At 37.6% G+C, this 27,533-nt stretch overlaps 1 protein-coding gene across 35 annotated transcripts in view; it reads left to right on the top strand.

Annotated features, from left to right (window-relative positions):
- PTK2 (protein tyrosine kinase 2) overlaps positions 1–27,533 on the top strand; it is a 355,066-nt gene that overhangs the window by 121,259 nt on the left and 206,274 nt on the right. For 28 of the 35 annotated variants that reach the window (XR_012093771.1, XM_073018384.1, XM_073018408.1 and 25 more), the window contains 2 exons: positions 2,064–2,230; positions 18,473–18,560. Coding sequence is in view for 34 of the 35 variants with exons in the window: in XM_073018384.1 (XP_072874485.1) it covers positions 2,064–2,230; positions 18,473–18,560 (255 nt within the window). In the remaining variant the exon portion in view is untranslated. Of the gene's footprint in view, positions 1–2,063; positions 2,231–9,486; positions 9,591–18,472; positions 18,561–27,533 lie in introns of those variants that run through there. The other 7 variants (XM_073018416.1, XM_073018415.1, XM_073018411.1 and 4 more) reach the window with 2 other exon arrangements.

Here is a 27,533-nt window from a genome sequence, read left to right as displayed (position 1 = left end):
AGAGAAGCTGGGCTTTTTCTTAGGATGTGAATGGTGACAATTATAAGAAATGATTTGTGTTCCTCACTGCCTTATATTCAACATCAGGTTATGGAATGATAGACCAAGTGACCTGAGGCAGATGTCTAGCGACCAGTGTAGACATTGATCGCAGCTCTAACAAGAGAGAGCCGCCTCTTGAATTGGTGGTAGTAGTGAGTTGTGGAGCAAGGAGACTTACTGACCTGTGCTTTACCAAGGGTAATGTTGGTGTGTACTAGGTGTTGACCTGGCAGAGCTGGACAGGGAACCAGGAGCTTTTGTGGGAATTTCGCAGAGGTGCTAGCTTTTATCCTTTATAGTTCAGGGATTTGTGTGTTGGCAAGAAGCTGCAGAAGTCACTTCTGAGAGAATTGTTAAAAGGTGCTCCTTTCTCTAGGCAAGTTCCCCACCCCAGAGCACAAGGTTTAAAGACTAGAATATGGACTCTTCGCCCTCAGCTGGACATCCTTGTGTAGGTAGGGTACTATCATTTACAGTGGCCCTGTCATGAATTCTGGGCCTTGGATCAAAAAGCCAGGAAGAACATTTTATGCTTCTGTCAGTTCCACATAGGAGTATGTAGGCTGTAAACATCCTTCCTGTCCTGATGAGAATTCATCATCTTTATGAACCTGTCTTTGACTCTTCCAGCCTGGTCTGTTGTTCATGCTTTCTCTCTTGATACCATGTTTACTCCCTTCCTTTGTCCCTCTCTCTGCCACTTCCTGTGCTTGATAAACAACTTTGTACCTGGGATTGAGTTGTCTGAAAGAGAGATTGACTCTACCACTTCATTCACTCAGTGCCCTGGGAGGTCTGCCACATACCAGGTGCCAGTATCGGGAGCCCAGCACAGCAGCACACGTCCCCAGTGTGCATATACTGGGTTTTGGACAGTTTTCGTATATGGTACATGTTACGATTTGTCTTAGATTATGGAGAAGACTGGGGATAATATCCTTTATCATGATCAGCAGCATTGTGCTGTAATAAATCAATACTTGGTGAGTGCAGGAACTTTTATGTATGTCTTACATTACAAGTTTTATTATAACTTCAATAAATTACTAATTCTAAAAACTAGTGATTATTTTCTTTCATGAACATTTTCATTTTAATATCAGCATCATTTAAAAAAAACTTGTCTTATCACCTAAAAGATTGAGGTCACAGTTGGTTGTGATTTGCATACCCTCATGTAAAGGGCAGCAGATGGTTCTATCATGTTCCCAAATGAGTCTTCTATACATGCTGCCCACTTAACAACATATTCTCCCATGGCCCTCATACCTAGGTAGGTACAGGGCAAAAGTCAGTTCTAACACTTAACCTGTCCATTGCTCCAGGAGAAATTTCACCATCTCTAAGGAACATTCCCTGATGACCTCATTCAAAGGTCACCTTCTCTGAACTCAAGGGAACACATGTTAGAAGCATTAGATTTGGGAGTATTTTAGATTGTTTCATAATAATTTTTAAAGAGCAAGTAATAAACTGATTAGGCCCGAATTCAAAGAACTTTTCATGTATCTCCAGTGTCACCAGAAACATAGCCTTAGGTGTGTGTTCCTGAATGTATGTTTTTTTAAAAAATGGTTATGAATGTTGCAGCCTGGTCTTGAACAGTATAATCTCCCTGTTCTAGAAAGTATAACCCCTTCCTTGGGTCTGGACCTTAGAAAGTAGTAACTGAAAGATAACTGGTGTGCTTTGACAGGTTTGGGGGTTATACTTTGGCAGGTTTGGGGGATGATGATAGTGGAATTGCAGAAATGTATTTTTAAGTTTACATGCCTTGTTAATAAAGAAAGGAGATAATCTCTTTATGTTTTCTTTTCTAAAACTTCTCCTTGTTCTTGAAATTACTATTTCAGAAATAAAGATTCCTAAGTCATTTATTTAACTTGATATTCTCATACCAAAGATTTCTGATAATTGACTAAAAGAAATGAATATTGCATTACTTTTTAGCATATAGTTTTTTGGTTTTTTTTTTTTTTTTTTCAGTTTATAACAGTCATTCTTGGGGGGGTATGTTTTAGGGCATCATTCAGAAGATAGTGGACAGTCACAAAGTAAAGCATGTGGCCTGCTATGGATTCCGCCTCAGTCACCTGCGGTCAGAGGAGGTTCACTGGCTTCACGTGGATATGGGCGTCTCCAGTGTGAGGGAGAAGTATGAGCTTGCCCACCCACCAGAGGAGTGGAAGTAAGATTCAAACCTGCTTTGGTGTGATGCACACTTGATTTCTTTTGCTTTTTAAAAACATGCACAAGATAACAAATGTATATGTTTAATTTCCACACTGCTTGTCATTACATCTCTGGTATAAATAAAATTGGTTAGTAATTATTAACCAGTGATCTCTTCTAGACCTCTAGTCTAGCTTTTGGATATTATTAACTATACTTTGAGCCATCTGATTTCAGGCTTCTGTGATGGTCTTTTGCTAGCTGATTTCTCACAGTGCTACTTTGTTTCAATCTTTGCTCCCAGTAAAACTCAAATCCTATATATATATATATATATATATATGTATTTATGTTTTCATCCCTTGTCATCCTTTTATGGAGCAGGAGTTGCTGTCACACCTAAATACCTTATTAATGGGCTACGTAGCTTGTTTTACTATGCCGTGTAATCTAGAGCGCACCTACAAAGAGTAAGTGTATATTTGATATTCACATGCAATGTTAAAATTAGGAAGTAATGTCTTAGTGACTCCTGTTGAAATGTTAAGGAAAATAAAATTATTTCAGGGCAAATTAAAAGAATTCCCTATAATTGTTCTTTTTCTGGTTCTCCCTAATAATTTTTTTTTTTTTTTTAACTATTAAGCAACTCAAGATGTTAGTAGGAAATTGTACATCTAAAATACATTTGAGGGAGGTGTAACTTGTAAAAATGGGCTTCTTTTACTAGGGTTCTAATTTTTATAGGTAATGCTACAGAAATAAAGACAATCATAGATTGAAGAGTGCATTCAAAGGGTCAGTAACTTTGAAGGATCTAGATTAATTAGGGTAGACATTTTAAAAGAAAAACATGTTTAGGTGAATAATTTTTGTTCTTTTTTGCGACAGAGTCTCGCCCTGTCACCCAGTCTGCAGTACGGTGACATGAACATGACTCACTGCAGCCTCTTGGGCTCAAGCAATTCTCCCACTTCAGCTTCTTAGGTAGCTGGGACTGTAGGCACACACCACCACGCCCAGCTAATTTTTGTATTTTTTGTAGAGATGGGGTTTCAGCATGTTGCCCAGACAGGTCTCAAACTCCTGGGCTCAAACAGTCTGCCCACCTTGGCCTCCCGAAGTGTTGGGATTACAGGTGTGAGCCACCATGCCCAGCCTGAATAAATCTTACGTTGAATAAAACCCTACCCCAGTTACAGAGTTCATCAAAGAAATATAGTTGTATTTTCAAATTTGTCAGGTAGCTGGTACCGAGTTAACAAAATACTCCTTGAGAATATAGTTTGGTTGGTTCACATTAATGGCTAGAGAAGATTTGACCTCCAGCTATTTAGTTTAAGCAAGTAAGCATTCCAAAACAAAGGATATGTAAAAGTTAGATAAAAATACCTGCAGGGTTTTTGTTTTGTTTTTTGAGATGGGCATCTTGGTGTGTTGCTTGGGCTGGTCTTGAACTCCTTTACTCAGGTGATCCTCCTGTGTCAAGGTACTTATTTAACACAATTATATTATCTTGGTTTATATGGACATGTCAGATGCCGACTTTGTCATAATGAAGTCCTTAGTGCTCAATAAAATGGCCATTGAATCTAATCTCTTAGTAGATTGTTGTTGTTCTTTTAAGCCAATTTATTTACTTTGTTTCAAGTAAAATTGAATAGGCACTGCTTTACTGACTGGGTCTTGAATCCTCAAAAGGAAGAAAAATTTAGATGGGGTTATATAGAAGTTCTCATAGATTGACTCTACTAGATTAAAGGGTGATCAAGATACCACTCCTCATAATAATACTAATGATAATGATGACATTGATGCCTTGTCATCATGAGTGGCTGAGCCAGGGACTCTGCCATCTGTCTGCTTCTTACACTGGAAAACTTAAATATACATTTCATTTTACTGTTCCCAAACCCTATGAGTTAGAGACTATCGTTGTTCTTATTTTACACATGAAAACAAAATTGATTAACTTTTAGTTACGTAGTTTGTGACACAGCTTTTGATTTGAATTTAGCTGTCTGGATTCATAGTACAGGTTTTTAAAATTAGATTGGCTATCTCAATATAGGAATAATGTTGTCTTAAACACTCTGAAAATGTAGCTAGGCTTTTAAGATTAGTGAAAGTTGGCCGGGCATGGTGGCTCACATCTGCAATCCCAGCACTTTGAAAGGCCGAGGCAGGCAAATCACTTGAGTTCAGGAGTTCGAGACCAGCCTGGCCAACATGGGTGAAACCCTGTCTCTACTAAAAATACACAGATTAGCCGGGGATGGTGACGGGTACCTGTAATCCCAGCTACATTGGAGGCTGAGGCAGGAGAATCACTTGAACCTGGGAGGTGGAGGTTGCAGTGAGCTGAGATCATGCCATTGTACTCCAGTCTGGGTGACAGAGTAAAACTCTGTCTCAAAAAAAAAAAAAAAAAAAAAAAAATATATATATATATATATATATATATATTAGTGAAAGTTACATGCATAGTAGGTAGAGATGATGACAGAAGAAAATGTGACAGACAAACTGATGAGGTATTTTCAAGAGTTATGAGGGTTAATACTGATGGTTCTGTATATTTAAAAGGGGAGGAATTTAAGTATCAGTAAGGAGCAGGAGACTATCAAAAATAACCAAGAGAATTTGGATAGTCCAAATAGAAGTTCTAGAAATCATAGGATAGATAAAATAGCAGATTAGACATAGCTGAAAAATTAGTAAACAAGACAAAAAATTTCCCAGAACATACCACAGAGATGAAAAGATGGAAAATGTGAATGTAAGTTGATGTAACAAAGAATGAGAAGGTCAACCCATTTCTAATAGAAACTCAAGAGGAATAAAAAAGAATGGGGAAGAGAGGAGATAATCCTAAGAGATAATGGTTGAGAATATTTTATAATCAATGAATGACATGAGCCTTCAAATACAGGATTAACATAAAATCCCAAACAGAGTCAATAAAACTAAACTGATGCTTTGGCAGATTGTATTAATAGTAAAATATTGTTGTGCCAGAGAACACAACAGGATGACACCCAGAGAAAAATTCAGACTTTTCAACAACAATAATAGATGCCAAGAAAATAGTGGGATAATATGTTCAAAGTGGTGAGGAAAGTAGCTGGCAACCTGTATTTGTTTGCCCAGTTAAATTGCCATTCAAGAACAGGGTGAGATAGAGACATTTTCCTTAGAGGATTTACCACCAAAGGAACCTCTGACAAAAACACCTTAGGAAAAACGAAACTGATCTCTGAAGGGGAGGGTCTCGGATGCGAGATGGGAAAAATTGGGTAGATCTAAATATGCATTGGCTCCATGAAACAAAATAGTAACTGAATTTGAAGAACTCACACATAAAATATAAGCAGAAAGGGAACAAAGTATATCAGACAAATAGTAACCAGGGGGAAAAGGATTATACCCTGTTAATATCATGTGAAAAAAATTGTAAACATCTTTTAAAGCATCATTAGGCATATAGATGGCAATTACAGTACAAGCTATTATCACCAAAAATTTAATAAATATTCCTCACTTAGCTTCCTGAATACCACACTGCTTTGGTTTTCCTTCATTGACCATTCATAGTCTTTCTGAACTGTTTAGCTTTTAAATGTTGGGGTGCTCCAGTAACCTCTTTTCTTCTCTTTTATTCTCCCTACACCTGCCTTGGGCATTATATCATACATTTGATTGGATGGAGGCAGGGAAACTGATAAATTAGTGCAATAACTCAGGCAAAAATCCTAAAAGATGGTGCAGTAGGGGAATAATAATAGAAGTGGTGAGAAACAGTTGTACAGGGTTGTGTTTTTAAGGTGGGAGCTGATGGGATTTGCTGATGTATTTTTTAGAATGTAAGCCATCCAATTCTATTTGTAAATCATTTGGGCTCAGAAACTTCCAGTAGTTTCTCATCACACTCAGAGCACACTCTGGAGTTTCTGATGACCTCACAGTCCTTATCTCCTTCTGCTCTTCCTCTTCCTCCTCCACTCTGGTGACATTGGTCCCTTTTATTTCAGTTTTCCTTTCATTAAATTCTTTAATATATTTTAGAGTTCTTTCCATAAATACTCAAGTTGGGATCTGATGTGATGGTTTCTTCTCTATTGCCAGGCTTTTTAGTTGTTGAATAATATAGCCCTTCATCTTAATTAATGCTTTCTTTGTCTCACCTCCCTTTTTTCCTTTATCTTTTACAACTTTTCACGTATTTAGCTCTAGCCCCCTGGCTTTCTTATTGGGGCCTTTGAACTTGATGTGACTCTGCTGAGTATGTTCTGCCTTTTCCAGGCATGGCTTGGACCTCCTCATTCCAGGAATGTGCTTGAATGTCACTGCTTCCCTATGGTCTCCTACTGGCTACCTAAAGAGCCCACTGCCTACCTGAAGCTCCTTGTGATTTTTCATCAGCTCATATAGTGTGTTAATTTTTTACAGACTTCTGAAGACTGATATTATATATGTGTTGTCTGTCTGTCTTTCTCAGGGACTTTGTTTTCTTCACTCCTCTATTCCTGGTTCTAGTCATGTCTGGTATACTATAGGCACCCAATAAACAATATTTGAATAAAAACTGAATAAATAATATATTGATAATGCATGTGTAAAAGAAGCCCAGACGCAAAGTAATGTGATGGTATAGAAACTTGTTTTCAACTAGGAACCAAACAATATTAGCTTAAGTTAATAACAGTATTACCATATTAACACATGTTGTTTACTGTGTGTCAGACATTTGATGTAGTTCATCAAAATTAATTTCTGTTATGATAGTCTTATGTAGGTACTCTCTTTTTGCCATTTTACTTGTGAGAAAGCCTTAGTTTGGAAATGCTTAATAACTTTTCCTGGAGATATATGGCTTAAATGGGTGGTATAGTGGAAATTGAATCCAAACACTTAGCTGTTTCTTCTCTACTCCTGTATTAGATATGTAAGTACAAGAAGCTGAACATGACAAATTTTTTTTCTGTCACCTGCAGACATCTAAGTTCATAGGTGGGTATGTGAAGGCAGCTGCAGTTCTGGCTTTAATTCTGAGAAGTAAGATCTCAACAGTCAAATGAAAGTTCCAGGACTCAGCAATATAATGGGGTATAAATTTTGATTTCCATGACATTTTTGGACATAGCTTGTTCTTTTGTGCTATCTGCTATAGATTCTATTCATACTGTTGAATAAACCTGAAATATAGACTTGTTCACTTGGTCTTCACTCTTTAAACAGCTTGGTGAGCTAGCTTGCTGGACACATATTTGGTTGTAACTGTCTCAGGCAGGATGACCTTAGAGAGCTCTGTGTCATGACATGTCACTGGTTGAAAGGAAGGGCTGGATTGATAAATGGCTATCCATGTAGGAAGAACAACAACAACAAAATTGGATCCTACCTCAATACACAAATCTATGAGATGTACAAACATCACATGCAAAACTTTAAAAAAACATGTTTTGTGGGAAGTGTAGTTGAATGTGTCTCTGGCCCTGGGTTAGGAAGATTTTCTTAAGGGCTCCAAAATGTTCACTATAAAAAGAAAGATTGGCAAATTTTACTGTACTAAGATTAAGACATTCTGCAAAAGATACGTTTTCAAAGTACAAGAACAAGTTGCAAAGTGGGAGAAGGTATTTGTAACACATGCAGTCAACAAAGGGTGGTGTTAAGAGTTCTGATCAATATAAAAATTGCTGACGGGGCACTGTGGCTCATGCCTGTAATCCCAGCACTTTGGGAGGCCAAGATGGGCGAATCACCTGAGGTCAAGAGTTCGAGATCAGCCTGCCTAACAGGGTGAAACCCCGTCTCTACTAAAAATACAAAAATTACCGGGCATCATGGCAGACACCTGTAATCCCAGCTACTGGGGAAGCTGAGGCAGGAGAATTGCTTGAACCTGGGAGGCAGAGCTTGCAGTGAGCCGAGATCGTGCCGCTGCACTCCAGCCTAGGCGACAGAGCAAGACTCCATCTCCAAAAAAAAAAAAAAAAAAAAAATACAGACACCTCAATAATAGATAGGCAAGAGACATGAAGGTATTTTCACAAAAGAAAAAATAAGTTTGGCCAGTTAACATAGAAGGCACTGTCAGCTTCATTATTGATCAGGGAAATTCAAATCAATAGCTCAGTGAAACTCTGCCTCCAGTTGGCGAAAAGTCAACCGTCTGACACTCTATATAGCTGGAGAGGCTGTGGACCTGACAGTCTTTCACCTGCACTGCTAGGGAGAATGTTTTAATAAATTGGTGAAACCACCTGGGAATCCAGCTTGGCATCCTCTTGAATGTCAAGTGATTACATGCCTTACCATCCTGTAGTTCTCCTTCAAGTTCTCTCTTTCAGAGACTCTAGCTCTACTTTCTATACTAGGCTACAACTGCAATAATGTTCATGGCATAAGCAGTGACAGTTAAGTCACTTGGGGATTATTCACATGGTAGTAGAATGTCACACAAGTCAAAATTAATGAACTACAGGTACGAGTAACAATATGAATGAAGCTTAGCTGTATAACATCATGTGACAAAATAAGTCCTAGCACAACTTTGTGAGTACGCTAAATACCACTGATTTTCTTTCACATCTTAAAATGGTTAATATTTTATGTGAATTTTACCTCAATTTTAAAAAGTCCTGGAATATGACGTACAGCATGACACACTTTTTATAAAGTAAAAAGTGAAAACACCTAACGAGATTGTTGGGAACACATGTTGGTTAAGACCACATAGAACATATAAATAAGGGAATGGTAAATTCCTTCAGAAGTCACTGGAAGGCCCAGAGCCGTGGCTGGGGTAGCTGCCAGCTCTTCCCAATCCCCACACAGGCTCCAGGGGAACTTGTGTTGACCATTAGGGTCTGAGGCTGCATTTGAAAATCACTCCTGAAGTGTACACGTGTGCCCCAGCCTGTCCCCAGCGCTTTCCCAGTCAGTCCCGGGGCAGGTGGGAGCTTACCTATTTCGGGGATGCTGGGAGAGCCTAGTTAAGTAGGTAGTATTTGTTAGGAGCTTGAGTCAGGCAAAACTGTTTAAATTATGCTACCAGATCTAGTTTATAATACAGTAAAAGGTATGAAACTTTGGGAGATTTCCAACAGATTTAAACTGTAAAGTTTTTCACTTAAATAATTAAGTGAATTATAATTTAAATTATATTGATTGTCTGAAATCACCTACATAGAGTGATCTGTTTGGCTTCTGACTGAGTTAATTGGATATCACTATTCTTTTCAGATGTCGAATTCAGGGATTTGAGGACCAAATCTAAGAGAAGCCTTTCTTGGCATTTGAGAAAGCAAATTTACTGATTTATTATTAAACATTTACTGAATGCTTCTGTGCCAGACACTGACAATACCAAGGTGAATACTTTCCTTTGAAAACAACTGATTCAGCATGCCTGCTTTCCTTTGAAATCTTACCTTCTTCACCTTAACTCGCTCGCTCTCCCTCCCTTCCGCCTGCATTTGGTACAGTACTGGGTTGCCATAGCAATATATAAGAAAATGAAAGAGGAAGCCCTGCCCACCAGTATTACAATTTAATCCTGGGTTGTACAGTTGAATTCTTCCCCTGTTCTTTCTCCTCCAGTGTCTTCCTGTTTTCTGATTCTCTTCTCTCCCACTTACCTTCTTCTCTGTTTTCATCTCCTCATGGCTTTGTAGCATCATGGCAAGGCTTCTCTCTGAATTCTTTTCTTTCCCCAAGTTCCTAGTTTTTAGTGAATTATTCTCCAACAGTTCTCTCCTCCTCGAAAGTACTGAAAATGGAATTGAGTTTAAATTTTGAGATAACATGGGGAGATATTGCATATTTTACATTGTTAGGTCTCCCTATCAGCCTTATGTTGTCTCTCATCTTTAATCAATTTTTTATTTATTCACTTATGGTCAACATATTGATTGTATAATGTAGGCTGTAAAATATATATAAAAGTAGAAAATTTAAAAGCATGCAGTGGGCCAGGCGCGGTGGCTCACCTGTAATCCCAGCACTTTGGAAGGCTGAGGCAGGTGGATCACTTGAGACCAGGAGTTCAAGACCAGCCTGGCCAACATGGTGAAACCCCATCAGTACCAAAAATACAAAAATTAGCCAGGCGTGGTGGTGCACGCCTGTAATCCCAGCTACTTAGAGGGGCTGAGGCAGGAGAATCACTTGAACCTGGGAGGTGGAAGTTGCAGTAACCTGAGATAGCATCAGTGAGTAGCTGGAACTGCAGCCTCACACCACCACACCTGGCTAATTTTTTTGTATTTTAGTAGAGATGGGGTTTCACCATGTTGGCCAGAGTGGTCTTGATCTCCTGACCTCGTGATCCGCCCGCCTTGGCCTCCCAAAGTGCTGGGATGATAGGTGTGAGCCACTGCCCTCGACCTAGTATGGTTTATTTTTTAAAGAAAGTCTTGGTTAAATAGTTGTTTTGAGACAAGGTCTTGCCCTGTTACACAGGCTGGAGTGCAGTGGTACCATCATAGCTCGCTGTAGCCTTGAATTCCTGGGTTCAAGTAGTCCTCCTTCCTCAGCCTCCCAGTCACCTAGGACTAGAGGTGTTTGCCATCACACTCAACTAATTTTTAAAATAATTTTTTTGTACAGACAAGTCTCATTGTGTTGCCCAGGCTGGACTCCAACTCCTGGCCTCATATGGTCTTTCTGCCTTAGCCACTGGGATCAGTGTTTATAGTTTTGACTACCTAATTCAAAGGTCTTTTTTTGGCAGAGGAGAGGGGAGACAGGGTCTGTCTTTGTCATCCAACCTGGAGTGCAGTGGTGCAATCATGACCCACTGCAGCCTTAACCTCGTGGGCTCAAGCCATCCTCCCACCCCAGCCTCCCGAGTAGCTGGGATCATAGGCACATGCCATCGCGGTCGGCTGATGTTATGTTATTTATGTTATGTTATGTTATGTTATGTTATGTTATGTTATGTTATGTTATGTTATGTTATGTTATGTTATTTTTAGTAGAGACAAGGTCTTGTTACGTTGCCCAGGCTGATCTCAAACTCCTGGGCTCAAGCACTCCTCCTGCCTTTGTCTCCTAAAGTGCTGAGATTACAGGCATGAGCCACCATGCCCCACTTCTGATTCAGAGGTCTTATTTCAGGTTTTATTTATTTTGTTATTGCTTTTAATGGTTATCATAGCAAAAAGTATTCTTGACAAAGATATGCATAATTAAATAGAAGGGATACCACTGTCTGTGTGTGCTTTATCATGATACTGATTTTTCATTACCAGTCACCAATTATGTAAACCCTTGTTGAAATTTGGTCAGTGAATTTCCATATTCCATGATCATTCCTTTCAATATAATTGATTTTGAAATATATTTTCATATTTTAACATCAGATTTTATTTAGTGGAGAAATCTTGAAATGTTAGAAATTTTTGTTTTCAGATTTTTTATGAGCAGTGCATCCACTCCTTTTTGGTGACAAAGTTATAAATTCATGGAAATAGTTTAGACTTCAAAATGGTCTGTCCATAACATGACAACATGCTTTTCTTTGTTGTTTTTTAAATTTTAATCATGGATTAAAATTTTGGCCAGATAATTCTTTGCTGTGGGGAGCTTTTGTATATATATGTTGTATGGCTTCTACCCACTAAATGATAGGAGCCCACCACCCCGCCCTCTTTAGTTGTAACAGGCAAAAATATGTCCAGTTACTGCCAGTTGTCCCCTAGAGGAAACAGGAAGGGGGCAGAATCTCTCAAAGTTCAGAACTACTGCTCTAAAATATAACCAAAAATTGTTAAAAATCTCCAAAAATTATTCTTAATTTCATAAACTATCCCATCAGTATTCAAAGTTTGACTTGTTTATTAAATATCATGACAAAATTTTTAAAGATAAATTATTTGAATTAGGATCCAAATTAGGTGTGCCCTTTGTCTTTTCAGTCTTTTGTAATCTAGCATCTTCATCCAGTTTCTCCCCTTTACTTGCAGTTTGTGAAGGAAGCTGTGTTGCTTGTCCTACAGGTTCTCCTCATCTGGATTTTGTCTGTGACATCTGTGTGCATTGTCTCGGATGCCTTCTAATGTCTTCTCTGCAAAGCCTTTGTGTCATCTTTACTAAGTTAATTCTTACTCTATAATATATTCCTATTATGAAGGTTATATTTTATTATTTCTGTTTACCACTTATTTCTAAATTGAACACTTAGCTCACTTGTTTTCGTTCATTCATGTTTACCAATAAATGTATTTTACTATAAATGATCATTTTAGTTTTGTCTGTCTCCCACAACTTTGTTAGATAGTGTTTTATTATCAATCAGTGTTTTGATATTTGTTTCAAGATCTTAGGAAGACACCAAGGGGTGGATTAAGTGTGGTGTTTAGGTTTCTACCATATGTGCTTATAAAACAAAAGATTATTGGTTATGGATTTATTTTGTTGCATTATAGGAAGAATAACAATTTTATGGTGTTGACTCTTTTTTAACTATGTTGAGATGATTCTTTGTGCCTTAGTACTTAGTTGATATTTTCATTCCTTTTGAAAAAAAGGTATGTTCTCTTATTATAAAGAGGGTGAGTGTGTTTGTGTACATTTTTTCAAACTTATTGTCATATTATTTGAAGATTATATTGTTCATACTTTGCTTGAAAAGTGACATTTAATGTATTCAATGTATATATTATACACATATATTTTGCTACATGCTCATCTCAGAAGAAACTATTCAACTGTAATTGTTGATGTACTTTTTTTTTTTTTTTTTTTTTTTAGTAATTCTGTCTTGTGATTCTTTATCATTTTAAGGCTATGTTGTTAAGTACGTGTAAGTTCATGATTATAATATATTCATCTATACTTTCTGTTACCAGTACGTAGTGCCCCCTCTTTGTTTATGTGTTTCCTATCAGCAACATATTTATTGTCTTTGTATGAATTAATGAATTGTAGCCCATTAGAGGTGTGCCCATTCCCAGTTTCATTTTCTATTCTTTGCTTCTGGAGGTAACTGATATCCTGATATTTGTCATAATCATTTTTTTGCTTTAAAAAAAGGTTTTACTACTTATGTATTGTCCAAATCTGACGTCATGATCATTCATTATCTAAATCGGAAAAAAGTGGCTTCATTATGCTGTTAAGGGAAAGCTGTGCTGATCAGTCAGTCTCCCTGAGGAGAACACACTACTGATACTATACAAGGTTTTTGGAGGTATGAAATTGAGAAGCTGGCCAACTTTCAGAGGTGGGAATGGGTTGGCATCAATTTTAGACACATGGTTACACAAGTTAGACTGTTCGTCTTTAGAAGCATGTTCTTTAGAGTTAGTTCCTGTTTGGCTAAATTAAAGAAGGAGCTGCCAATCAGTTGACCTGTAGATGCATGTTCGTTGAGGCAAGTTATCAGTTGATTGATTAAAGGTGCTTTAAAATTAGTTTCCAGTGGATCTGTGGCTGTACAACTGGTATTTATTGACCAAGCTGATTTAAAACTGGTTTTGTGTGTGTGTGTGTGTGTGTGTGTGTGTGTGTGTGTTGGGGGGGGCGGTGTTTGTCACCACAGCTACAAAAGGGTCAGACTTGTATTTGTGGGAATTTAAAAATTCTCAATATAATACCAAAAGTTGCAAAATAGTACACAGAAATCCTGTGTACCCTTCAGCCAGTTTCCTTAAATATTAAAATCTTATATAATATAGCTAGTAAAACCAGGAGATTAACATTGATGCAGTCCTAGTAACAAATCTATATGACTTTTTCACATTTCCCAATTATTCCACTTACCGTTCCTTTTCTGGTTCAGGACCAATTCAGAACACCACATTATGGTCATGTCTCCTTAAGTCTTCTGTAATCTGAGACAATTCCTTAATTTGTGTCATTATGACCTTTACATTTTTGAAGAATACTCACTGGTTATTTGTATTGTGTTCTTCAATTTGAGTTTGATATCGTTTTTTATGATTAAGGTTATGCGTGTTTGGCAAAACTGCCACAGTCAAGATGTCCTACCTTTCTCGTTGCATTGTATCAGGAAGTCCATAATGATGACACAACTCAATTTACAGGTGGTTCTAACTTGGATCATTTGGTTAAGATAATGGAAGCCAGGTTTCTCCACTACAAGGTTAATGTTTCCCCTTTATGATTAAGAAATATCTTCTGGGAAAATACATCGATACTGCAACATTCTGTTTCTCATTTTCACCCACTAATCTTAGCATTCATTGATGATTCTGTCTTGCAGTGATTATTACTATAATTGTTGCTAAATGATAAATTTCTCTTTCCATTCTTCCCTTTTTTAAAAAAAATTGGAAGTCTATTGTAAGAACAGACTGTTCACACCACAGTTTTTTTTTTGAGGGCATCTGTGTTGTGTGAAGTTAACGCTTTGTTTACTTCACTAAAGACAGACTAGCTAGCTAACCCTTCTCACTATCAGGACTATCATATTCTTAATCTAACTCAGCTTTTCAAAAACATACCGTCTTCCTCCTTATCCTCAGTTGGTTACTTTTTGGTGTCTTAGTGCTCTTATTTGGTGGTAAGACTGAGGAAGCTAGATGACAATGGCATGAATAAGAACATATTGCCTAAGAGTAGGAACAGAAGAATGATTTTATTTAGGGCATAGTATTTAGCTGCTGTTGGGAATCCATGGAGAGGCATATAGCAGAGAAGTGGAAGTATGTGTCAGGATGCAAGTAGACTCTTAAAATGGCTAACAGACATGTAAAGAAAATGATGAGTTTTGTGTAAGAGAGTAGAGTAGGGATGTCAGCTCTAGTGGGACACGAGAACATGGTGTCAGACATTGCAGTTTAAGGACTGAGGAAAGTTTCAGTAGGGTTTTGTGTGAAATTTGCTAGACTGTAGTGTGTTGAAGCAGGGAACAAAGTTGTTTTTAACTTTCATTTTAGGTTCAAGGGTACATGGGCAGATTTGTTACATAGGTAAACTACATGTCACAGGGGTTTGGTTTACAGATTATTTCATCAACCAGGTATTTTTTCTGATCCTCTCTCTCCTCCCATCCACCACCCTTGTTAGTCCCCAGTGTCTTATTTCCTGCTTTATGTGGATGTGTTCTTGTCGTTTAGCTCCCATCAAAATTCTTAACATGATCTAAAGGCCTTGTCTAACTTCACATAAGCAGGCTTGAGTTAAGTTCCTTTCTGTTTTTAAGACATAGGTGCCTTCTCCTCGTTTCATTGTGCCTTTAAATATTCATGTTCTTGCTGGAGAGGAATCCCATGCCTACCTCTAAATAGTTGTGGGATCTAGGGAAGATTATGTAATTCCCTAAAATTGTCTTGCCAATCTGTGAACATAAGGTGAATATTAACCTGGCTATCATTTCTCACCCAGAATCTTGCTGTCTCCTCCTAGTCTCCCTACTTCTTTCTTTGGTCCCCATTGTCTGTTCTGCATGGTATATACCCTAATCATGAAAAATGAAAATCCTGTGATGTCACTTCTCTGTGCACAGCATGCCCTTGACTTCCTTTCTCATTGAGAAAGAACCCTGCTATCATGACTTGTAAGGGTCTGTGTGAAGCTTCATTTCTACTCACTGCCCTCATGCAGGCTGCCCCAGCTACACTTGTCTTCCCAAGCATCCTCCAGCAGCAGGGCCTTTACATAGTCTGTTCCACCTGATTAGAACACTTTTTCTCTGCACATAACTGTATAACGCCCTTCCTCATCTCCTTTGTTTAGATCTTTGCTCAGATGTATCAGAGTGTCCATCATTGACTATCCTTTATAAAAATAATACTTAATCATTTGTTATTCCCCTTACTTTGATTTTTTTTTATGACGTTGACTGCCATCTCACATATATTTGTGTATTTGCTGTCTGACTTCTGCCACAAAAATGCAGACTTTTTGAGACCTAGCACTTTGCCTGTTATTCACTGTTGAATTTCCAGCACCTCCAACTCTACGTGAGACATGATCTGTGCTGGAATAAACAGTTACCGAATTATTACTAATGATAAACCTTAGAAACCATTTATTATGATATGTCAGTGACTGTTCTGGGTGTTTTGTGTCTACTGACTCATTTACTTCTTGTAACATCCTTATAAGGAAATTGAGGCACAGAGAAGTGATAGCTGACAGTGAATAAGTGACATGGCCCCCCGTAGGTGATCTTTATCTAGAGCCTATGTTCCTTGTGCTTCTCTAAAAAGAAATCATCTGTGTGAAATGCTTATCACAATTCCTGTCATACCCTAAATATTCAGAAAATGTTAGTTGATAATCATCAGCAGCATCAGAATGCTGGATGTTAAAAGAATGGATTTGGAGCCAGGCTGCCCATTGTTTCATTTTGAACCTCAGTTTCCTTGTCTTTAATATGGGAACTTCCCGCCACCAAAAAAATAAATAAAATGGGCGCCTCCTTGGACCTGTTTGAATCAATGACATGTAACCCTGGAACTAATAATTTTTTGCTGAGCATTTTTTTAGTCTGCAGAATGCGAATAATTATACCTTTCTTCTCTGATTATTAAATTGATTAAGAGAAATAGTGCACAGGTCAGATGTGGTGGCTCACATGCCTGTAATCTCAGCACTTTGGTAGGCTGAGGCAGGCGGATTTGTTGAACGCAGGTGTTCAAGACCAGCCTGGGCAACATGGCAAAACCCCAGCTCTACTAAAAATACAAAAATTAGCCAGGCATGGTGGCATGTGCATGTAGCCCCAGCTACTCGGGAGGTGGAGGTGGGAGGATCACTTGAGCCCGGTGAGGCAGAGGTTGCAGTGAGCTGAGATTGTGCCACTGCACTGCAGCCTGGTCAACAGAGCCAGACCCTGTCTCAAAAAAAGAGAGAGAAATAGTGCACATAAAGTAGTTATGTGCCTGGTAAATCCTAAGTTGAAAATAAATGAAATCTGTTATACTTGTATAATAACCCAGCGTAGAATATCTACAGTAAGTTATTGAACTCTTTCTGAGAGTAAAAGTGAAATGGAACCGAGTTGTTTGGCAATTTTGTATTTTAATAAAGTGGACATTTATAAGTCTTAGCAGAACTTGCATATGTGTAGCAAACTTTGCTTCCTCAAAAGATTGCATTGAAATTTTGTTGAGTGGTTAAAAAAACAATACCATTAAGCTACAGAATGGAAGAGGATATTCACTGTGTCTAACAAAGGCCTCAAATCTAAAATATATAAAGAACACCTACAAATCAATAGGAGGTAAAGGCTTCAAATCTAGAATATATAAAGAACACTTACAAATCAGTAGGTGGTGAAGGAGAAAAGGTAGACCATTTAGTAGGAAAACAAGGACAAAAACTTGAACATGGCCAAGAGTGGAGGCTCACGCCTGTAATCCCAGCACTTTGGGAGGCCAAGGTGGAAGGATCCCTTGAGACCAGGAGTTCAAGACCAGCCTGGGCAGAAAAAATAAAAAACTCAACAGGTACTTCACAAAAGGGGATATTCAAAATGACCAAAAAGTATGTGAAAATACTCACTTTCATTACTTTTACCAAAGAAATGCCAATTAAAATCACCATGCACTATTACAGTATGCCAATCAGAGTGAGTAAAACAAAGTTAGAAAATGCCAAGTGAAGAAAAGGATATAGAGGAACTGGAACATCCCCATGGTATTGGTGGAAGTTTGACTTGTTACGAACTCTTTGGCATGCTGTTTGATAATATCTGCTAAAGCTAATGGATGTATTTGTTATCCAGTGCTGCTAGGTATATATGCAACCGAATTGTGTACATATGTTTGCCAGAAGACATTTAGAGTGTTCATATGCGTAGAGCCACACATACACATAAAGAGAGAATGAGAAAGATAAAGAGCATTCTGGTGATGTTGGTTTGTTTTATCCATTCTTAAAGCTTAGCTTTCTGAGCAAGTAAGAGTACATACTGTGCAATTCCACTGGTAAAAATTAAGACATGGGAAGTCGTGGAAGATGTTAGAAGTCAGGGCAGTTCTTCCCCTGAGCAGTGGTGGAGAATGACCCATGGGATTGGAAGGCCTTAAGAGGCCTCTTAAGGCCCAGAAGTCCTATACTCTGTTTCCTTGAATCACTGAGCTGTAGCACATCTATGATATGTGCTCTTTTTTCGTGCTAAAATGTTTAAAAATTACATTTAAAGATTAATTGATTATAGCTTATATTTAAAATCATCTTTCAGAGTAATTAGGAATGCTATACTCAATATTGTAATTGTAGACTATAAATTGAGAAAATGACTAATTTCTAATTGTTCTGTTTTGTGAATTATTTTTAGATATGAATTGAGAATTCGTTATTTGCCAAAAGGATTTCTAAACCAGTTTACTGAAGATAAGCCAACTTTGAATTTCTTCTATCAACAGGTATTAGAGGCTGCTTTAATATACTTTTTTGTTTGTTTCTTTGAATCCTATTTATTACGTATTTTTATTTTCAAATTTGATTAAAGCTCACATTTGGAGGAATAGAAATTTGTTGCTGAATGGCAATAAGAATCTTTTAACCAGTATGGAATTATTAATTTTTTTGTTCTTTGTGAGCTTTTGTATACTTGAGCAAATCTTAAAAGATAACTTCTATTATATGGAGACAGTAAGTCTACAATCATTTCTTGAGCTTTAAATACTATTATTATGCCTGACTATCAACGAATTTGTCATAGGTGGAGATTGTTGCAGAGCCAACTATACCCGTATAAAATTGATCTGCTTTGCTTTTTACCCTGTAAGGCATCAGATAGACAATAAATATATGTAAAGTAAAAGGCCAAAAATGTTAATAAACGTCAAAAAGACATTTGTACATATAATTTTGTCGTTAAATGTACTTGGTAATTTTTTTTGCTTTAATAAAAATATTTATTAACTAACTATTCCGGACCTGAAACGCAGAAATAAATCGCATAATCCACACCTTTAAATTTTTCTGTCTAGTGGAGGATTCCTGTAAACAGTGACTTTATGTTTGATCCTTTGCTGTTAGTAAGCACGAATGATGTGACTGTGCATAGAAGAGTCTGCTGACCTAGTATAGATTTGGTATTGAGATGGCTCCACCGAAAAGCATCATTTGAGTAGTCTCCAACTTTGTAGAATAAAGAAGAGTTGTGTTTTCTAGACAAGAACACGGAGGGGAGAGAGAGAATGTGGTGCAGTCTTAGCTAAAATAGTTCATAACATTTTGGTGAGAGAGGGACCACAAACATCATGTAAACAGGGGTTTAGGTTTTCTCCTGCAGATGTTGGGAGCCATTTAAAAACTTTAGTTAGTGAATGCCTTAACCAGAGTTGTTTTTGAGACCACTGTGATTAGATGGCAGTATCAGGGATAGATTAAATTTTTAAAGGGTTGCAAGCATGTTTAGAGGCTCTTCAATCATTCTGGCAAGAAATTAGATAAAAGTGAAAGTATATTATAATACACAAATTTAGTGGATGGATTTGATAGGACCCAGAGATTGAACTAAAACAGGATGTGAAAATAAGGAAGAAAAAGGCTTATTATGTAAGTCTAGGCACTTACTGCCCTGAAAGAGCAATGGTGAATTAGATTCAAAAGAAGGAGGTAAGAAGGTAAGTTGTTCTATATTTTTCTATGTGAGATAATGATAGATGTTACCACTTAAAAGGTTCAAGCTGAGAGAGTAGGAAGCTAAGGAAGTTTCCAGCTGTTTGCAGGGGTGTGTCTGTTTTCATCTTGTCTGTGAAGAAGTCGTCACATAGGAGATAGGTTGGGGACTGCTGCTTTACCTAACACCTTTTTGGCACCTGCGACCAGTTTTGAGGACAGTTTTTCTACAGACCAGAGCCACAGAGTGTTGGGGGATGGAGTGTAGGGGGATGGAGTGTAGGGGAATGATTTTGGGATGAAACTGTTCGACCTCAGATTATCAGGCATTAGGTTCTCATAAGGAACGCGCAACCTAGATCCCTTGCATGTGCAGTTCACAACAGGGTTTGTGCTCCTGTGAAAATCTAATGCCACTGCTGATCTGACAGGAGGCAGAGCTCAGGCGGTAATGCTCGCTTGCCCACAGCTCACCTCCTGCTGTGTGGCCTGGTTCCTAATAAGCTACTAACTGGTGCTGATCCATGGCCCAGGGTTTGGGGACCCCTGAGGTAAGGGATTGGTGACAAGTTTTGAGGGTTTATGATAATACAGAGTTGAATAAGAGAGGAATTTAAGTTGGTAAAATGGAAAGATTAAGAAGGCATTTTCAGATTCCAGCTGAGCTTATTGGAAGCCTACTCATTGCAAAAATAATGTTCAGCTTACAGACTGGTTCTGATGTACTGTTACATCTCATCCTTTAGCAGTCTGTTGAACTTCATATTTTGCCTAAGGAAATAATGAGAGTTTAAATAACTCATATTTATTTAGCATTTTTCTTTTGGTATGTGATCTGTGTCACTATTGGTATTATTTCTTGGAAAAAAAATTCTACCCACCAAGGAAATACATGGGTACTTTAGTAACACTGATTTCTGGAATGCATAATACAGGCCTAAGTGACTCCTTTTTATAATTTCTAGGCTAACCTAAAAGTCTGCAACTTTTTTGTTCCTTGTTCACACTGTTACTAGGTTGTCCTACTTTTTCTTTGTTGGAAGACTTTCCCATATGATAAAGTGAGTACTGCACATACCAGTGTATCCCAGATTTTATTTTACTAATAGGATATATCTTACGGTAGTCTATAGAATTCAGTTCAGCGGTTTTTATAAAACCAAGAGAAAGCTAAGTGTAATAAACCTTTTAAAAATTCAGTCTATCCTTGATACTACCATCCAGTCAGAGTGGTCTAAAAAAATTCTGATCAAGACATTCATTAAGTATAGTTAAGTGTTAATGAAATTTTGCTTAAAGGAATATGTAGTGAATACAGTCATATGCTTGTTCTGTGTATAATAGCTCTGTGATTTTAGGTACCTCTGAGTCTCTTTTTGCTTAATTGTTTTATATATTAAAATATAGATATGGAATAACTATCCTATAGGACTGTTACGTTCATTAAATGAGATAAAATTGTCTGCCATATAATTGCCCAGCGACATTTTGAATTTCAGTCTGTAGACAGTAGCAGACTTAGAGGATTCAGCATTTGCCATTTGCATGTCACCATACAAGTGTGAGCTGCACATTATGGGATGGTACATAGCTTTCCTTTTTCCTTCTATGTGTTCTCTGTAGAACCTTTCAGCTCCTCCACCCCACTCTTTGCTGTCATTCATTTCTACAGTTTCTCTTTTTGTCTTTTTAATTTTTAAAAATCTGTTGAGTACATTTTAATATTTTTTTAAATTTTATTTTATTTTTATAGAGACAGCGTCTTGCTCTGTTGCCCAGTCTGGAGTGCAGTGGCATGATTATACCTCACTGCAGCCTTGAACTTCTGGGCTCAAGCAATCCCCCTGCCTCAGCCTCCTGAGTAGTTGGGACTATAGGTGTATGCCATGATGCCTCGGTAATTTTTTAAAAATTTTTTGTAGAGATGGGAGTATTGCTATGTTACCCAAGCTGGTCTCAAATTCCTGTCCTCAAGCAGTCCTTCTGCCCTGGCCTCCCAAAGTGCTGGGAGTACAGGCATGAGCCACCATGCTTGGCATGGCACATTTTTAGAAAGTTCAAAAAATACTTCTGAAACATTACTTAAATTATCTGTATTCTAATAATAACTTTCATTTTGTGTATCCTTTTATAATAGTTTATCAAGTACATACATTTTAAAAGAAAGTATAGTCATGGTCACATTCCTTTCCCATTGGTGACTGGCAATGTCGTCGTTTTTCCATGCCAGTGTTTCAGGCTCAAGTAATGGTAATTGGAGGGAGTTAAAGGTGATAACAAAATCATAAAAAGGGAAGGGAGGAAGAAAGAAAATACTATGATTGACTGGGTGCGGTGGCCCACGCAAGACCCTGTCTCAACAACAACAACAAAATACTATGATTTGTCAAAATTAATGAATTGGCAGTATACCAAAAGCCTTGAATATGTTCATGTCCTCCAGTTTGTTGGGTGACCCTATTGACTGCCATCTTTACTGTAAGTAAAAAACAGTTGAAACCTTGGCAGTTTCCTATGATTGGACCTAATAATTCTACTTTTATGAATTTATTCAAAAGAAATAGTAAGATTTACACATGTATGCATACATATACAAGGATGCTTATAGGCATATTACAGTAACAAGAAAGAAATTAGAGGTGTTGCAGATGTCTTTCAACAGGTTAAATGTACTGAGTTTCAAATTTATGTATCCCTCATTAACAGGGAGGTACAACTGTTCATAGATGTGGAAAGTATTAACAGCATTAAATGCTGTTGTTTAAAACAGGCCATGTGTATAACATGTATAATTTTCATTTGTGTGGGGAAAAAAAGCATATTTTTAAGTTTTACCCTGATCTGGCAAGAAAGTTTTGAATATAGTATGAGTTTTTATTGCTGGTTTGGTAAGTAATTAAATATTTGACTTCTCCTGGTAAAGCCTCAATGCAGAATCTGCCCTACCACATGCTTGGCAATTCCAGAACTATTTTGAGTGACCCATATATTGTCCTACACAGGCAGCACCAAACTTGGGAAAGAGTTTAATTCCAAAGTTACAAAATCAGTTTGGAATCCAGAGTTTTCTGCTATTTAAACACACGTGCAAATGGGGCGCAGATAAATCAGTAATTGTCCTCATCAGCTTTCTATAGCCAGAGTATATTTATCTGAGAATGCAGCTGAAACATTATGTATGTATTGTGTGTAAGAACCTTCACTGAAGTATGAGATGAATTAATCACTTTATAATGGTCTCAGAATGTGATGATACACATTCTCTGACCTTTAAAGTCTTTAATATTTGATGCAAACATTTAAGATGGTTACATATGTACATAACATACTGCCACTGAATTCTAGGCTAAATCAATGATTTTTATGGGGCTCAGAATTTGATGATATTGATACTTTTTAATTCTGTAGATTCTATAATATCTAATATATATATATTCTTTTATAAGGTGTGATAATTGGTGATACAATGAATACCCGTGACCCTACTGCTCAGATGAAAGGAACATCCTGATACTTCCCTGTCCCATGTTCCTGTGGCCCACCTCACTGTACACACTGCCCTTTCACTCCACTCAGGGTACTCTTATCCTGAATTTTGTTTTTATCCTTCCCATGCTTGCTTTTGTTTGCCAGTGTCCTACTTTTACAACATGTTTTTATTCTTCAGTTCTACCCTTAAGGTAAAAGCTGACCTTAAGTTCTCCCATACACTTCTGTATTCCTGTCATTACTTGAGTATTTTTTGTTTTGTTTTGTTTCCTAGCTCATGTAAGCATTCAAGAAGATTTTAAAAAATTAATTTGTTCAGCATTTTTAGTTGCTTTCAGCTAGGAGGTTGGTCAGGACATTCAGTATACCTTGTTGGTATAAATGGAAAGTTGATCATCTGTGGATTTAATAATTTATCTCTTTAGCTCATTTTGAAAATAATTTTGCATTGTAGTTAGAGACTGTGGCTCATTTGATACTAATTGTTTAAGTTCTGTATGGACTTGTTTCATCATCTTACACATATTTAGATATTGTTAAGGTTCCAGTTTTGCTTGAGTGGAATGTGTCTTCTCTAATTGTTTGGCACAGGCTCAATAAATAGCCATTCAAGATTATAAATTGTGTTGTTTAGATCTATTTTTCTAATATTATTTTTTTTTCCCTGCTTGAAAAATAGTATTGCTGGGTACACAAATCAGGGTAGGCATTTTCTGTCAGCATTTTGATGGTTATTTCCTGCTGTCTTTGTTTATTTGCTGTTGAGAACTCAGCTCTCATTTTGTCTTTCTGTGTAGGTGACCTGTCTCTTCTCTCTAGATGGCTTGAAGATCCTTATTTCTCTTTGGTTTTTGCAGCTTCATTACAAACGAGTCGTGGATTTTCTTTCTTTCTTTTTTTATTTTTCTTCCCTTGCTTGATCTGTGTCATGCTACCTGTACCTCTAGGGTCATTTTCATCAATTCTGGAAATGTCTTAGATGTTGTCTATTCCGATATGATCTTTTCTCAGTTTTTGTTACTTCTTCTGGGATTTTGGTTTAGATCTATGTTAGAACTCCTCAGCCTCTCCATATGTGTTAGCTTGTTGTTCATGTTTTTAATTTCTTGTCTTTCTAAAGGATACATAATTCAGATCAGTCTAGTCTGTCAGATTACCAGCTCTCCTCAACTGTGACCAGTTTTGTGTTTGGTGCATTTGTTGATTTTTTTGCTTATGATTAAAAAAATTTTTTTAAATTGCCAGGCCACTTTGTATGGCCCTTATTATTTGCTAATCTCTCTGCCCTTTATTAATATTTCTTTTACCATTCCATATATAATGAATGTCTATTCTGAATGTGAATTATAGCATCTGAAGTCCTTGGGCTCTTCACATTTGTTGTTGGTGGCTTTCACAGTGACTTTTGTCCTTGTGTGTGAGTTCTGAACTCTTGTTTTGTTGAACTTCACATGTGGAAATCTTTAGGGCCTAGTTTGGGGATTTTTTCCTCTAAAGGTTTGTATTTGCTTGCTGGGAAACAGAAGTTACTACCAAATGGAGACCCTTTGAGTAGATTTTGAAGATGTCGCCTTACTACATGAATCTTAAGATAAGCTCTCTCACTTTGGGAAAGTAAGGAGCAGTGGTCAGTCCTCAGCCAGCTGAGAGTATACATGTCCTCTGTTCCCATATCTTATAGCCCATAGCTTCTACCAGGATCTTAGCTTGTATTTATTCTTATGTCATCACTCTGCCCCATTTTCCTTTACCTTCTTGTGACCTCAGTAATGTAAGAATAATTGTTACAATGCATCCAGAATCTGGTCCTGGTTTATATACCAGGTCCCTTTAGCAGTGCTGTTGGAATCCTAAGTCATTGAATTGTTATGATGCTTAATTGCCTTATCACACTTGGATTCATACAAAGGCCCCTTGTAGAAGGGAGCTTGGAGATTCAAGGAGCTGATAAAAAGCCAGTGTGGCTGGAGGGCAGGGTAACAGTTGAGACAGTAAGGGGTGGCTTGAGATGCCCTTTTCAGTCATCTGACCTTGATTGTGAAGACACTGAGAAGCCAGAGAAAGTTAAGTGCGAAGGGATGACAGAGTTCAGATCCAGGTTGCAAAAAATGTGGTTCTCACTGTTCTGCTAATAGTATATAAGAAGGTAAAGGTTACTATGTGGATACTTACTGGCGTCAACAAGCTTCATGACTGAGTGTGATCACTCTGATCAATTGCTTACATTTAACTGTGGGGAAATTATTTCTCTGTACCTCAAAGTTTTATTTTTTCTACGACATTGTATTATGAAACTTCAGATGTACTGCTGTGTTAAAAGAATTTTATAATGAACACCAGCATACCAACCACTTAGATTCTACTATTCATGTTTGTTATGTGTCTTTTATCACATAACGGTTTTTATCTCTCCATCCCTTTAGCCATTAATCCATTTTAAATTTTCGTACATTTCGAAGTAAGTTTCAAGTGTCAGCACACTTCAACATAAGTATCATTAACCTAGAATTCAGTATTCATTTACGGTTTTTGTTTTGATTTATACACAGTTAAATACATAAATATTAAGTATACATTTACTGAGTTTTCACAGATACATTCACCAGAATAATCTGAATCCCTATGGAATGTAGAATATGACCATCACCCCGGAAAGTTTCCCACTGACCCTTCCCAGTCAATCCTTGCCCCCAGTCATGGGAAGCAACCATTGCTCCTCTGTTTTTCCCACCGTAGTTTAGTTTTGCCTGTTTTAGAATTTCTTATAAACAGATTTTATAGTGCACATTCTTTTATGTGAAGTTTGTTTTCTCATGATGTTTTCGAGATTTCAGTAATTTTTTTATTGTTGAGTAGTATTCTGTTATGTAAGTATATTGTAATGTATTTATCCATTCTTCTGTTGATGAACATCTGGACTGTTTCCCTTTTTTTTTTTTTAAACTATTAATGAGATGACTAGGAACATTCTTTGGCAAGCATTTTTGTGAACATGGGCTGGGGCTTTCATGTTAAATGAAATTTGTATCTACCCTTTGATCCTTCACGGTTGTATGACTTTATATTCCCTCCAGTAATGTATGAGAGTTCTGGTTGCTCTACATTCTATCCCGCATTTGATGTTGTCAGTGTTTTGTTTTAGCCTTTTGACTGGGTGGGTATGTGGTTGAATCATGTGGTGATTTTATATTCACTTCTCTGAGTACCAGCTAATCGTTGTTTGCGTTGTTTATTCTTCCATGTGCATATTGAATGTTAGTAGGTCTCCTTTTTTTAAAATATGCTTAAACCTTTTTGCCCAATTTGTGTTGTTAAATTGTACACTTTTTCTTCCCAATTTTTTAAAAATTGTGGTAGAACACATACTTAACCATCGTAAAATTTTCCATCTTAACCATTTTTAAGTGTGCAGTTCAGTGGTGCTACGTACATTCATAATGTAGCACAACCATCCCCACCATCCTTCTCTGTAACTCTTTTCATTTTATAAAACTGAAAGTCTATAGACAATATTTCCCCATTTGCCCTCCTTGCGGCCCCTGGCAACCACCATCCTACTTTCTGTCTCTATGATTTTAAAATGTAGGACTTTTCATATACCTTGGATACTAGCCCTTTGTCAAAATGTTATGTTTTGCTAATATTTTCTCTGAGTCTGTAGCTTATCTGTTCATTTTCTTAACTGATCTTAGGTTTTCTTTTTTTGTTTTTTTTTGAGACAAAGTCTTGCTCTGTTGCCCAGTCTGGCGTGCAGTGGTGCAATCTCGGCTTACTGCAACCTCTGCCTCCCGGGTTCAGAGATTTTCCTGCCTCAGCCTCCTGAGTAGCTGGGACTTCAGGCGCCCACCACCATGTCTGGCTAATTTTTTGTATTTTTCGTAGAGACAGGGTTTCACCATGTTGGCCAGGATGGTCTTGATCTCCTGACCTCATGATTTCACCCACCTCGGCCTCCCAAAGTGCTGGGATTACAGGTGTGAGCCTCCGCGCCCGGCCCTTTTTAATTTTTTTTTTATAGTCTGGAAAATGGGCAGAGGGGATTGTTGCGAATCTTCAGTGAAACAGCGTATCAAAGCACTTAGAAATGTCTGGCACATACTGAACACACTCCTTAGTGTTCTCTGTTTTAATTTCTATGCAGATGAATTAATATTTTTAATGGGGCCAGACACGGTGGCTCCTGCCTGTAATCTTAGCCCTTTGGGAAGCTGAGGCTGAAGGACCACTTGTGCTTGAGTTTGGGCTGCAGTGAGCCATGGTTGTGCCGCTGTACTCCAGCC

This window comes from Chlorocebus sabaeus, chromosome 8 (assembly GCF_047675955.1).
Source record: "Chlorocebus sabaeus isolate Y175 chromosome 8, mChlSab1.0.hap1, whole genome shotgun sequence".
In the NCBI taxonomy this organism is placed as follows: domain Eukaryota; kingdom Metazoa; phylum Chordata; class Mammalia; order Primates; family Cercopithecidae; genus Chlorocebus; species Chlorocebus sabaeus.
This window is presented reverse-complemented; position numbering and strand designations above follow the sequence as displayed.